Source organism: Stylophora pistillata, chromosome 2 (genome assembly GCF_964205215.1).
Source record: "Stylophora pistillata chromosome 2, jaStyPist1.2, whole genome shotgun sequence".
Classification (NCBI taxonomy): Eukaryota; Metazoa; Cnidaria; class Anthozoa; order Scleractinia; family Pocilloporidae; genus Stylophora; species Stylophora pistillata.
Genome location: NC_142520.1, coordinates 5475216 through 5490375, shown reverse-complemented (window position 1 = coordinate 5490375; position 15160 = coordinate 5475216). Strand labels below are relative to the sequence as shown.

General features: G+C 37.0%; 1 protein-coding gene across 2 annotated transcripts; it reads left to right on the top strand.

The window, feature by feature from the left end:
* The first annotated feature begins 538 nt into the window (after window positions 1-538).
* LOC111319773 (adhesion G protein-coupled receptor L4) lies at window positions 539-12402 on the top strand. 2 transcript variants are annotated; one of them, XM_088750957.1, is made up of 21 exons: window positions 539-667; window positions 2284-2316; window positions 2594-2905; window positions 3687-3739; window positions 4239-4256; window positions 4387-4446; window positions 5144-5336; window positions 5866-5973; window positions 6321-6411; window positions 6492-6582; window positions 7036-7085; window positions 7359-7488; window positions 7628-7755; window positions 8125-8227; window positions 8503-8653; window positions 9059-9140; window positions 9686-9752; window positions 9974-10056; window positions 10828-10948; window positions 11781-11822; window positions 11914-12381. In XM_088750957.1, the coding sequence occupies exons 1-21, from the start codon at window positions 610-612 to the stop codon at window positions 11962-11964; spliced, it is 2025 nt and encodes a 674-aa protein (XP_088607083.1). In that variant the 5' UTR covers window positions 539-609; the 3' UTR covers window positions 11965-12381. The 2 variants fall into 2 exon arrangements, with proteins under 2 accessions (XP_088607083.1, XP_088607084.1); XM_088750958.1 differs by lacking the exons at window positions 6492-6582; window positions 7036-7085 and having other exon boundaries at window positions 7359-7551; window positions 11914-12402.
* Window positions 12403-15160: the final 2758 nt, after the last annotated feature.

The window sequence follows — 15160 nt, the reverse complement described above, 5'->3', positions numbered from 1 at the left end:
ATTTTGTCTTAATTCTTTGATTGTTTTTCTTGCTTCATGTACTGCATTTTCCCGATAGCGTATTTGTACCAAAATTACTGAGGAAAATGTAAGTTATTTTTCTTTTACAATTTCTCAAACTGACAATGGTTTAGCGTGGTCTGCAGTCTTATCGACAACGATATTCGTCATCGCAATTATTCCTTATCACAGTGATTAAAATTTAAGTCTGTGGACTCACTCTGCACCTCGTGAGTCCACAAGAAATTTTGATCAAAAAACTCTCACCAAAAAACAAAAAAACATGAAGGATTCTGGTACTTTACCGTTAGATTTTCTGGCAGCCACGCTACATTACCCTTAGGTCTTTTTGTTCCTAAACGGAAATTCATTAAAAAGTCAATGGATCACTAACTAAGAGACTCTATTAAGAGTCGTGTATCACGTGCGCACATCACCATGATTGAAAGAAAAAGCAGGTGAAAACCAGTAGTGGGGGACAACATGTGGATTTAAACACGCGAGATTCATCACTCTTATCTCGGGTAAATACAGTTATATCTTGAAGACACATTGTTGCGATAAGTTTCATCTAACCACAGAGACGTCACTTAGGTAAGAGCCGGAGTGATGAACAAAGTGCCGCATGGTTTTGCAAACCTATTTCGTCTTGCGACATTCGTTCTTAGTGAGTATTATCATTTTTATTATCATTTTATTAGGAGTGGAGACAGTTGCTATTTCTAAGAAAGTGCATATTTAGACCTAAATACTATTACCTTCATCCAATTCTATCAATTTTATTCGGGCAACTGCACTATACTCTTGTCTGTAAAATTCCTGCAATACATAACTAAAAAAAGAGATGTGCTATTATATTGGGAAAACCCGTCCTTGTTTTTAGATCAGCACTAAAACTTAGAAATCAATTGAGGCTTAACGAATCAGACATGCCGCCAAAATGAACATTTTGTGATCATGATGGTAACGGAATAGCCAACCAAAGCTACGGTATATCTCATCAAAAACAGCTTTTTAGTGTCTAAATTCCCTAATAATAAGCGTTGTCGTTGTACTTCATTGTTTATTAATACGAATGAGCGTACGAAGAAGAAGAATTTTGTAACAAAGGGAAAGATGGAACACCGCCGTCTTGATAATTTTTTTCGAATCTACTTGGTTGATCGCTTTCACCGTTTCGCGCGACGTGACAGGGTCTTCAAACTAATTATAGTCTTCAATATTTAGATTGACTTGAAACAAGCGATCACATGCATAATAGAAATTAGAAAATTGGCCTTAGGATTATATGGTGAAAATTCTTCAAGCAGTTGATATGAATCTCCATTTGTTTTCTGAGAATATTGATAAATTATGGAACAGCGCCGTCAACTGCAACCACATCTTTTTGATATAGGCTTAGGTTGAGCTTAAAGACAAAATCGTTATGAAGAAAAAGGAAAAAGGAAATAAAAAAAAGGAAAATAAAGATATTCTACTTTTCCATGGATATCAAAGCAACAAAAAGAAAAAACTGCAGATTGAAGTCAATTTGCTATTCAAATATGCGGATCTGGGTAATTTTAAATTTCATTTGAAGCCAAGATGACAAGCATATTGGATATGAATGAAACATTAGAATTTGCAAACACTTTTTGATCGACGCCACAGCTACTTGCCAGATAAACAATTTAAGTCTTTTTATAGGCTAGGATTTAGTCCAAAACAGATTTCAATTTTTGAATTGTAATTCTACGATAATTTCTCGAAATAGTATATGTGCAAGTATTGGACATGTATATATTTCAGTTGTATTAATTCTGATGAACATGTTTAAAGAAGTAATTGTTATTCGATATTCACCGCAACCTGAAAAACACCTATGAACCAAGTCCATAGCAGTTTCCTCGATCATTTATGTAACAAAGCAGTAGAAAGTAAGCTCCAAATAAAGTCTCTGCACTGAACAACACGTTTTGAGTACCTCGCTGGCTGCAGGTTTATTTTTTCATCATCACTTCTAAATCAGACCAAGTGCTCTACACAAGTGCTTTATTGGAATACCATTAACTTAATTATGTACAATGATGATCACGTGACCACGGTCCGGAGTGCCAACCAATAAGATTCAGATTTTCTAAGAGCTGAAGTATTCATCCAATTAAGAAAAACACTATGCTTATTATTTTCATTATTACCATTATTACCATCATCATTATTGATCATATTATTATTATCGTTATCAATATTAACACTATTATTACCTTTTCAGTTTAATTTTTCTTTTCCTTTGTTATCCTGTAGTTGTTCACAGCGGTTGGGGTATAGCTGATCGACGTAAGTGTTAAGAACGATATCAGCAAGCTTAATGAAAGTTAGAAGATGAACAAATATTGTATATTTAGTTGCTATTCTAGATAGATAGCACCCAGTCTTTTAATTCCATTCAAGAGATGGGACATAATTCTCACCTGATTGAGTTCGAACGATGCATGTGTAACTTATATTAACACTGCGCCAGTTGAACTGCAAAACATAATTTCTTCAAGAGGCAAGTTGTAGTTTATAATTTATAATTTATAATTGTTTTGCTGCCATTTCAATTTTATTTCAGATGATACATGTGTAACAGCCCCTTTCTTGAAGCTAAGTGAATGTAAACATTCGAACTGCACAAAACTTCTTGAGAGCGAATGGCGGAAGATAAAATGTATTCCATTTTTCTTTGGCGCTCGCGGAGGTTCTTGCTCCAAATGGTGTGAAACACTTTACTCCTTCCTTGATAGAAAAGAGTCGCCACACCGACCATGTCTTCAAGTATTCCGATATAGTTCTTTAAATCAAAATATAAAAAATGGCAAGAGCAATCTTACATTACATATAGCACGCTGCAGAGCGTTTGTGTTTATCATTAAGTTGATCTCAAGTGAGTGACTTTTTATTGTTATTTCAACCGTAATTGTGATATCATTATTACTATCATTATTTTTCCCACACCGATTAAAGCAGTACTATAAGGGTAGTAATTTGAATTGATTTAAATCAAGTACACAGTCTCTATGGTCTGTATGTGTTCCGCAGAGTTCTGATAGCAGATGAGAGTGATCGCCAGCTGAGGAGAGTACATGTAGTTCCAAATACATTAAAAATTTTCTTTTCTCACCAGAAGGTTCTATCAGAAAAGCACATGCGAGCTAAAACACTTTACGTCAAAATTTTTCTATTGGATAATTTCAAATTTACATTTTAGTTTTCCTAATTTTGCTTTTATCTCAGACCTGGGGCGACTTCAAGACCCTGAGCCTAAAACCATTCATTCTCGAGCTAGTTTTACTCGGCTTCTGGGGTGATATTATGTAAATAACTGGCTCCATATCTGTGATTGTTTAAAGCAATAAAATTACTCTCTTTTGACCACGGAATGACGATGATTATATTCCAATCCCTCCAGACAATGATGCAAACTATGAAATGCGATGCTTTCCATAAGTTTTACTATTAAATTTATCTATGAATTCATTGTTTATTTGTTCAATTTCTTATTTTTTGCTTATTTGTTGGATTATTTGTTTCATTATTTGTGTATACTTTTCTTTTTATTAAACGGATTTATGATCTATGGTCTTTGTTCTCTTTTTTGGTATGTTTATGTGTTTTCGTTTTTGCTTGTTTAGTCAATTGTTCTGTCGTTTCTTTTTTGTTGTTAGTTTCTATCTCAGACCTGGGGCGACTTCAAAACACTGAGCCTCCTCCTTCCATGGTAAGAGGTGCGGTTTTTACTTGTCTATAAAACCATTCATTTTCGAGCTAGTTTTACTCGGCTTCTGGGGTGATATTATGTAAATAACTGGCTCCATATCTGTGATTGTTTAAAGCAATAAAATTACTCTCTTTTGACCACGGAATGACGATAATTATATTCCAATCCCTCCAGACAATGATGCAAAATATAAAAGTGTAAATATAGAATAAAAATGATGCAAAATATAAAGTGTTATATCCGAAATGCGATGCTTTCCATAAGTTTTACTATTCAATTTATCTATGAATTCATTGTTTATTTGTTCAATTTCTTATTTTTTGCTCATTTGTTTGATTATTTGTTTTATTATTTGTCTATACTTTTCTTTTTATTAAACGGATTTATGATCTATGGTCTTTGTTCTCTTTTTTGGCATGTTTATGTGTTTTCGTTTTTGCTTGTTTAGTCAATTGTTCTGTCGTTTCTTTTTTGTTGTTTGTTTCTTATACCATAACAGAAAGAAATTCCTGAGTGGGTAAGATATTGACTTAAATGTCTTTTTATAAATTACGAATACGTTTTACGCAGCTATCAGGATGGTAGAACTCGAGTCATCGGCTTTTTAGCTGTTAAAACACTAAACAGTACGACTTATACTCTTTCAGAGGAACGCATTTATCAGGTTACTCAAAAGCCCCACCTCGAATCCAAGAAAGGACATAAAAGTAAAGTATCTTTTCAAAAAAAAAAAAAGAAAAGAAAACAGTCACAAATACAATGCTTATCTCAACTTCTCTTTTGATGATTCATTTGTTTGTTTGTTTATTTGCTAGGCGTTGTTATAATTAGTATGGAAAACTTAAGGACTGGTGGTTATCATTCATCAACTGGGAGGGGGGTCGGAGGAGTTTAGTTGTCCCACCATATGATTTTTTCCCACCGTAACGCACGGTCATAATCGAATGACTCCCTCCCTCTCCCCCCCCTCCCCCCACAATCCTCACTGGCATTAGGTCAACAGTCAGTTTTCTAATAGTCTCCTCTTTATATTTTGTTGGCGGCGACTGATCCCCTTCCGTTCCCCTTGATAACCCCCTGTTCTCCCAATGGTAAAAATTTCTAAATGTCTGGATACCACAGCATAGTTTTAATGGTAAAAAAATATCTATAGTTTTGTTTTCGTTTTTCCTTTACATTTCGTATTGATGTTTCGCAGTTTGTTTTCCTTGACTTTTTTTTTTCATGTAGTTTTTTTTTTAATGTTTTTTGTTATTCTTTTTTTTTGTTTTGTTTGGTTTGTTTATGTGTGTGTGGGTGTGTATGTGTGTGTGTGTGTGTGTTTGTGTGTGTGTGTGTGTGCGTGCGTGCGTGCGCGTGCAGGAGGTAGTTCCTCATATGCTTCATTTTGCCTTTTTTATCTAGTCTGCTAAAAAAATATTAAAAGATGCAAACAAAATAATCTGGTGCAGCGATGAACAGAGGTCTGTTGAAGAAGATGAAAGAGGAGAAGATACTATTTACACCACATTTGCCTTAGAGGAGTTTATTGTCAGCTTGGCCGAAAGGCAACTAAACTCCACGAATCGCAACATTATTGATTCCAGCAAAGATCTGAGTAAGTTAATAAGGGTTTGAGTTTACTCTGCCTAAATTTAAGTAATTACTCTGTGGCGAGAACCAGAGAAAAAATGTTGAGAGAGAGGAAAACAAAACAGAGGAGAAGGGGATGATTTATTTTCCAGGTTTTTTGTTAACAGAATGCAATTTGGTTCAATTTTCATCTTTAATTATTTTATATCCTATCCATCACAAGCAAGGACAAAAACAGAACGAAAACATAGAAAAAGGTTTAAACAGATAAGCTTATCATATCTCTTGTTTAAAAGATGAGGTCGTTTCCTACACGGAAAATACGGTTACTGGAGTAAATGATATCCAGACTAGAATTTTGTATTTTTTTTAATCGATACTCAATTGCATCCTCTGACTCCGCACTTTACCGACAATGCAGAAGAAAAAGATATTCGTATCGATGTTTCATTGGCTTCTATCAATTACACTATTTATAATATCATTGTTATCTTTCGTATTATTCTCAAAAACAAAATTATTTGTTACTATTGTTAATATCATTATTACTCAAGCGTTTCGAGTCACACACAGCGTCCACCAGAAAGGAAGTGATTTTCTGCTCAATGGAAGCAACGGGGAAAACTTTATCAAGATTCCGGCAACTAATCTACATCCGAATGGTTGGCAAGTTTTATCTATAAATGCATTATGCATCATTCTTCATCGCATAATCGGTCTACGACCCCGTCGGTGACCAATCGCATTTTTCCTTTTATTTATTTGGTTTCCTAAAGTTTTACAACGACGAAAATCGGGCTCCTGTTACATGAGCGCTAAAACCGATTTTTTTCACCGTACATGGCCTTCTGGCCCTGCTGCACTAAATTTTGTCCTGGTCATTGATTCTCTCTCTTTTTTTTTTTTTTTTTTTTATTTTCTATAGCAGAAAAATTCTCGACAATTCTTATTTCCTGGGATTTAGGACAACAAAATAACTCAGGTCTCCTCTCTTTGATCTTCAAAACAGGATCGGTAGTACTTGGCGTGGCCTACAACAACAGCCTAAACGAATTTATATCATACTACTCAGCTAACTCTGTGAAAACTAACACAACAAGGTTCGTAGATCTGAAGTTCTAAACTCTAGATAGAAAGGTTCTTTAGCTGTGTAGTGATCAGTTAGTTTGGTTTATTTCAGGATACTGGACAGCATAATTCTATCCGCCGTAATAGACCCTCTGCCAGAAGTGTTGCAAGAGAACATAACTTTGGTTTTCAAGAACATGAAGGCATCTACACCAGCCTCCTCATTGATTGTTGATTATTTCTATTTTGTGTTTCTCTTTGTTTATTTAATTCTTGTTTGGTTGTCTGTTTGTTTATGGCCTTTTCTTTTAATGGGAACATCATCAGCACCTTTACATGTACGGTAGCTAGAAATGTTAAGTCATCCAATTTCTTTGGAAACTAGTAAGAAAGAAACATCCTTAACCAGGACACGACCAGCAAGTCATCATAGCAGTTCATTAGCCTCGACTCCAGTTTTCACATCTCTCTACCTTAAAGGATCACAAAAGATAGACTTTTAAACACCCGCGGCTTTCCTTTCTAATTAATAATAAGGAGGCCCCTCTACACTTTCGATGTGAGAGATGGAAGGTGTTTTCTAATAGTAATGCTTTGCATGAGTACTAAGGCAATCGTTCTGCTTTATTGACTATATTCCTTTGCAACCCTTATAGGCTGTCCGAAAGAATAGAACATGTGTATTCTGGAGCTTTTCGGAAGACCAGTAAGGTCAAGATTTGCAACATGTCAGCCTTTAGGAGTATTCTATGTTTGCTCGCTTTGTTTTGATATTTTTTGTTCTGTTTTTAAGCTATCTACATAAATTTTAGAGCAGTCTTGTTGACAAACTGAGTTGTTTATGGATCAGAGAGAGTGGAGATGGAGGTTAAATGAAAAAACTTTTACTATCATCACCATCATCATTATTGTCACTATCATTATTCTTTTCAATACTATTAATATTCTTATGATTGTTTCATTCATTCCCCTTTTACAGCTTTGGGAGTTGGTCAAGCGAGGGATGTCAAACAAGAATAAGATCCGATAGCCAAACAGAATGCGTTTGCAATCACTTGACCCACTTTGCTGTGCTCATGGATTTTACCGACGATGGTGGTGACGTGAAGGTGATTTTTTTTCCAAAACAATTCAATCATATGAATCTAAAGAGACACATGGCGTCACGACAGGTTTCGTATCTGTATGAATTTATCGTGATAGACAACATTTTCTTTGATCCCAATTAAGTAATTATAACCTTTTTAGGTTTTCAACCAGGATAAAACTCGTTTGTCAGATGAACATGACAAAATACTCACAATCCTCACTCGAGTAGGAATGGCTTTATCTCTCATTGGAGTCGTACTCACAATTATCAGCTATCTTCAGCTCACGTAAGTATATTCAATAATCCCTAATATCTAACTGAACGCATGAATTCTTGGGGATTAACTCTGTTTTATAAATTCACAGATTAGTTCTAGGGTCAGAAAAGACTTCTTGAATCTCGCCAAGGAGTTAGAATATATAGCTTCAAATAAATTGTTAGTGGAAGATAAGAATCTTTAGTAATATTCTTGTATCCATTCGTTATTTAATTAATGTATTGTGTCAACTTGTTTATCCCGTCATTTGCTTGAGTAATTTTAATTGTATTTCTGATCATTTCTTCGCAGTTCATTGACCTAAGTTCTGTATTCCTCTTGTATTCGTCTTTACTGTCTATTGACTTGTTTGTATTTAACCTATTCTCCACTCTGCAGAGACAGAGATTCACCTTTGTGTCACATACGGGTTAGTCTGACTTACTGCATTGGAGCAGGACATATCATCTTTTTCGCTGGAATAGATGCCACGGAAAACAAGGTGACCTATAAAACTCTTACTTACGTATTTCTTATTTACTTTTTGTTGTTTTTTCGCTTGTTAAATTGCCTTTTATCTGGTTCAGCCCCTTATTATTTTGACTGATCGATCGAGTGATTCTCTTTTCTTGCTTGCGTGTTTGTTTGTACGATTTCTAAGTTGTAGTTTTCATTCATTCTTTCTGTCTCGTTTCGTTTCTGTTTTGTTTTCGGATCATTATCTCGACAAACAGCAGTTTAATTGTTACATCTTTACGGATTACCCATTTCTTGCAGACTGCATGTGTGGCTGTAGCAGTTCTTCTGCAGTATTTCCTTATGGCTTCCTTTTGTTGGATGCTTGTCGAGGGCATTTATATCTACTTATTTGTTGTAAAGGTGTACAACGTCACCGATAAAATCTATCGTTATCATGGCTCCTGCTGGGGTAAGAAGCACTGCCAATTATAAATGGGATAGGACTTAAAGAATATACTTGGAAGAATATCTTAATCCTGATTGGGTAAATACCAAGGCAGAAATAGGTTTCAGAGTAATTAAATGGTTAAAGAGTGCTATTTTGTAATTTGAGTTATTTAGAAATGTCATACGCACACACACAAAAAAAAAAGCTTTTAAGGGTGAACTATATAAAAATCAAATTGAAAATTCATATTTTTACCTAATAACATATGGGCGTCGGGTTATTTAAATTCTCAACTTGTACAGTCATTGTTTTACGTGGATGTAATAGCCCCAGGTCTCGATTACTCTTGCTGTCTTGTCATACATAAACCAGTAGCTTTTAATCAATAATTACCTAAGGCTTTTTCTATTGTGTGTTTTGCTTCAGGACTTCCTGCAATCATAGTTGCTGCATCTCTGGGTATTGCTGCAGGAAAAGATGGAATAGAAACTTTTGTCTCCGATAGAAAGTAAGGTTGAATCTTTTCTCATTCAATTGTTTAGAAAATCGGTGAGAGCCTAGAAATATGAGCCTAAAAAACAAGTAAAGGGTGGGGTGGGAGGAGGGGGAGGGGGTCGAAGACGAAAACAAGACGCTAGTGCCATGTTTTCACGTTCTCTTTACCCGCCTTCTAACATTGATAAACCATTTCCGAGGACTCAGGGAAGACAATAACAGATACTAAATTTTGCGAAGCTTGATATCAGCAGTCCTCTCCCCCCTCGCTTTCTAAAATGGTCTTTGCTCCACCCTTCCCACCAGGCACCCCCTTATTTCATACTATGGATCAGACTCTGCATGTGCTAGACCTGGAAACTTATCATTCAGAATGGTGTTTGTTTTTCGGAATTTTTAACAAAATGATATAGAGACATCATGGTGCCCTATCCTTTGGTTTTGATGCACATTCTAACATAAAATAATCCCTAATTCCCTCATTAAAACGGACGAAACAGAATTGAAAGCTGGACCTCGTGTATCATTTATTAATTTTTTCTTCATATTAATTATAAGATGTTGGATGTCCTCCTCTAACAATATCATCTGGATATTTGTTTCCTTTGCTGGATTAATCGCAATTGTAAGTTGCCACAGATTTAATTTTTCTTCAATGAATATGAGATATATGTTGTTTCAAAGATTACTTCAGCAACATTTTAACAACCAGTCTAGTTTTCTTGATGAGCCTTTGAAAGTCCTCTTTCCAAAACTGACAACAGAGGCTAGAGACGGAAGAATATCCGATAGTTCCTTTGTTCTCTTTTCTTAACTTCGCTCTCTTTTCCTTTTAAATCCCTGAAGATTAACATAGTGATCCTCGTGCGAGTCATCAAAGAAATGACAGCAAACCAACAAGTGAAGGACAACCAGACTGAGCAGATCAGGTGGGATGATAAAAGTTGTTTCTCCCTGCAATTCCTCCATAAAGTTAAATAGTTTAGTGGCAAGGCTGTACTTAATAAGATCTGGCATAAAAGCCTGTTGTACTGTTGTATATATGAAAATGTATATATATATATATAACTGCAGACAGGGTGCACACTGTTTCGACCTATGTGGGTCTCGTCAGTGCAGTGAAGGACACTGGGCCAAGCTCTGGAATAAACCATTGCCTAGGCGCTACACTTGTGGGACCAAGTGCAGGCATGTTGCCATGCAAAATGCCTGCACTTGGTCCCACTAGTGTATATATATATCATTTTAATATATACACCAGTATATATATATATATATTAAATATATGTACATTTGTATTTATACAAATGTGAAAGAAGGAAATTACTACTAGTTACTCGAGTTTCACGCTTTAGGCGATCATCAGACTGACAGTTGTCTACGAGAAGTAAACGGTTATGAATGTTTAAATTTAAGAACGGTTAGAAGTCGTCACGCGCGCGCTTCTTTTGATTGGATGCTGTGAAAAACTCGTTTTCGTGGCGGCATTTCGTTACAAGTTCAGAATTCTTATTTAAGAGAGAGAGGCATTTTGAGCGGTCAAGATGCGAATTTTTGTATACAAAATGATTTGTATTGCTCTAAACCTTTAAACTGCTTCTTGTGTCCCGGGTATTTATAACATTCGATTTAAACTTAGACTTTTAGTCTTTCCTAATTTCCACTGGAGAAAGATTGAACATTAATTTGGTCTCTTCCAGACTAGGCGTCCATGCATGCGTCGTGTTAACTCCGTTGCTGGGTATCACGTGGTTGATTGGCTTCCTTCTGCCACTTCATATGACCTTCTCCTACATTTTTGTAATCCTTAACTCTACCCAGGTAAATTTCTATTAAGCTTTAAAGCAGTTTGCTGTTCACTGGATGATATTACGGCCCAATTCTAAAACGATGAGCGTCAGAAATACTTAAGAGCGGCCATCCGCAACGCCCCGAAGGTGTGCAATATGAAAAAATCAAAAATACTTTGCCAGAAGATAGGTCTGGAAGAACTATTTCTAGAAAAATTACTTTGAGTTCAATTGCATTTCTATTTTTCGCGAACGGGGGCAAAATCGGTTTTGTGGCTCTCAAGTCAGCTTCACGAGGTTTAGACGACCATTATTTGAACGTCGCTTGAAAATAAACAAAACTGTAAATGTGACCAAATATTTTCCTAATTGAAAGAACACGTATTTAGAAACAGTCTGAAGTGTTCATTGTTCGATTCCGTCGCAATATTAACTTTTGGAGAATTTTTGTTTTTTTCCAATATTTCACTCGTTTTGGAGGTCAAAAGAATGGCAAAATTGAGATGGTAAAATCGCACCTTAGTACGTGGCATGGGGTTATCTCAAGTTAATCCAGCGAAATAACGAGGTTTCTTCTTCAAATAACTCCAATAAAACTTTTGGGCTACTCAAATTACGAAATGTTAGGACCCCAAACAAAAGTAACTCAGAGGTCAAAACGCGCCATTCCTTGTCACGCAATTGGAGGTGGAAAACAAAAGAAAACCTCCGGCTGAGTTGTTAAGACACCACCCTGCATTCATGACATAAAAAAGAAAAGTGTAAGGCTTTTGGTTGCTACCATTCTATAGAAACGACCATGACTGTTTATTTGTTTATTTATTAACTGATATAGTTAAATCTCTACTGTTTTTCCTTTAAAGGGACTCTCTATTTTCTTCTTCCACTGCTTGAGAAACAGTGAGGTATATATGAATTTTGGTTCTTCGGGATTTATATCTAGAAAAACAGGTAACAAAGATGGGTACCTTTAATTTCCTTACACTTCCTTTCTAGATCAAAGAGCGTTTCAAAAGAAGATTCCAAAGAATCTACCCAGTGCATTAAACCATGGGCAAGCTGACAACACAAAGAACGACAAAGAATTCATGGCAGTCTCCATATAGACTCCCTGTTACCCCTGTATACTGCTATGTTACCTATGTGCACCTGTATACCCTGTGTGCCACGTGTACCCTGTGTACCCCTGTGTATCCCATCTACCTTGTGTACCCTGTGTACCCCTGTGTACCCTGTGCACCCCGTGTACCGTGTGTACCCCTGTGAACCCCGTGTACCCCTGTGTACCCTGTGTACCCTGTGTACCACGTGTACCCTGTGTACCCCTGTGTACCCTTTATACCCTGTGTACCCTGTGTACCCTGTGTACACTGTGTACCCCGTGTACCTCTGTGTACCCTGTGTACCCCGTGTACCCCGTGTACCTTGTGTACCCCATGTATACCCTGTTTACCCTGTGTACCCTATATACCTTGTGTACCCTGTGTACCCATGTATACCCTGTACACCCGGTATACCCTGTGTACCCTGTGTACCCTGTGTACCCTGTGTACCCTGTGTACCCTGTGTACCCTGTGTACCCTCGTTACCCCTGTGTACCAAGTATACACAGGGTACACAGGGTATGCAGGGTATACAGGGTACACAGGGTACACAGGGTACACAGGATACACAGGGTACACAGGGTACACATGGTATACGGGGTACACAGGGTACACAGGGTACAAAGGTACACAGGGTATATAGGGTACACAGAGTATGCAGGGTATACAGGTTACACAGGGTATGCAGGGCATACAGGATACACAGTGTACACAGGGTATACAGGGTACACAGGGTACACAGGGTCCACAGGGTATGCAGGGTACACAGGGTAAGCAGGGTATACAAGGTACACAGGGTACACAAGGCACACGGGGTACACGGGGTACACAGGGGTACACAGGGGTACACAGGGTACACAGGGGTACACAGGGTACACGGGGTACACAGAGGTACACAGGGTACACAGGGGTACACAGGGTACACAGGGTACACAGTTTATACAGGGTGTACATTGGTAACATAACAGTATACATGGGTAACAGGGAGTCTATATGGAGACTGACATGAATTACTTGCCCAAAGAACTCTCAGACCCGTCAGAGTCACGCTAACGCTGGGATTCCTCAGGAGGACCGAGAGTAGACTTTGAACTTGTATCTTCCCCTTAAATTGAGAAAATACTGTATGCATTTATAACCAGCTTTACTTAAGTTGCTTATGCTGTAGCTTATAAACTCTATCGGAAATTTAGTCTGTATTTATGATTTTTTGCCCAGCTTCTGGGTAACCTCTTTAACCACGGATTTAGGTTAAATGATCAAGTGGAATAACTTCTTAGAATCAAATTTCCAGAGAGGACCGGTTTAAAATATATCATGAAGAATCATTTAACCTGTAATCAGTCAGTATCTGTATGAATCAATTTTGGTGCAATTGATATTGATAACAAGGAAAAAAGGTTGTAGTATACTTCAAATAAAGACGTGATGAAATCTTTACTAGACTAAAACACTGCATAGCCGATCAAGGGAACATTATTCAAACCTGCACGAACGCAATAGTTACTATACGATACCACGTGGCATCATGGTGGCCACTCCATCATAGTGAGGTCACAGAATCTATCTAAACGAATATAGACTTCAAAATTTAAACTCAACCAACTGTAGTAAAAATTTTCGAAGTGCACGCCCCCTCCCCACCTTTTTGCCATTTACCACTCTATCAGAAAATTAGAGAGTTAATTGGAACCGGTGCCAAAGAGAAAGCTGGTTCGTCGTTATCGTTGTCGTCTTCACCATTTTCATTCCTGTCACTGTTTGATCAAACTCGACGCTTCTGCCAAAAGTTAGGGAGTGCTCGGAATTCAAGCGTATACATGATTCCCACTGTCGAGAACCTTAGATTGCTCAATTAAAGATTTCGTCCATCCTTACTGTTTCTCTGTTCCTTTGTCTCCACCATTCCTCTGGTTTTCTCTCCTCTGCCGATCCTTACACCTTTGCACCGTTTATCCATGGGTTCACCATGCAAAAATATACTACATGCTTGTTAGCATGTGGTATATTTAGGAGTAGTTGGGAAAAAAGTCTCCGTTATATGAAAAGAAAAAATCACCCGAATGCATTACTTCATTAGCCATTCATTGACCAGAAGGAACATTCACCGGCCATTTGTTTGCTAGCTAAAAGATCAGGTTAACATTGCAAAATAAGAGACACAGCCGACAGTATCTGGCAGTAAATAAGGATCTTCTTCCTACATCATTACAAATGGATTGAGGAAAGAAAAACAGTCTTATCTCACGCCACGTTCTTCAGAGAATATCTCAAGCTTTGAATGATGAGAGCGTTTACCTGTGTGTTAGCAGTCGATGCAGTTTACTTGATGACAGTCTTTCTAGGTGACTTGGATATCTTCTGTAGCTTGACATATCCACTTTCTAGTTACAGCCCATAGCTAATAGCTGGCTCATCGACACGAAGCTGCTCAAAACGGATGACATTTTTCGCTAGATATGCGTATTCCCTGCAGAATGTTCGAGTACAAGTTAACTTCTTTTGTCCATATTCCTTAAACGAAAAACGCTATATTACCAACGTAATATATAGACAACGTTATATAGTTTGCTCGTTAAAAGATCAGGTTAACATTGCAAAATAAAAAAACATAGCTGGCAGCGCTATATAGACAACGCTATATAGACAACGTTATGAAAACAAAACAAAAAAAAGCATAACGATACTTTAAAATAATGCAGCAATAATCTCCTATAATGATTATAGCAGATTATTACTGCATTTCAGATAAAATGTCTACGTCCGATCTCTGTAATACTGTAGATACTTAGGGGTAACGATATACGACATGGCAAATTTTTCATAAGCCTCATGCAAAATCATTTTGCATTTTAGACTTCCCGTCCAATAGTTGCGTCTTGTGTATTATTCACAGCAGTTTAAAAAGTCAGATGCGTTCTTTCGAACTTGTCTGAGAAATACACAGCTATTACTGTTTATTGATCATCATGAAATATTTCGACTTTCCGTTATGGCTCATTTTCATCAAATCCCATAAAAGGAAAATGCGCTTTAATTTAGCACTAGTAATGGTAATTTTGCAAAAGATGTCAACATCACGACCAAATGTGCGTGGCAGGTCTTTCAGCTTTAACACTGGATATGAGACTAGGACTTAA

Bases quoted from the DNA above. Each gene is read 5' to 3' on its own strand.
- LOC111319773 (XM_088750957.1), top strand. From the start codon at position 610: ATGAACAAAGTGCCGCATGGTTTTGCAAACCTATTTCGTCTTGCGACA. The intron at 5,337-5,865 runs GTAAGTTAATAA...TTATTACTCAAG, and splicing joins TGATTCCAGCAAAGATCTGA to CGTTTCGAGTCACACACAGC. The intron at 10,057-10,827 runs GTGGGATGATAA...GGTCTCTTCCAG, and splicing joins AACCAGACTGAGCAGATCAG to ACTAGGCGTCCATGCATGCG.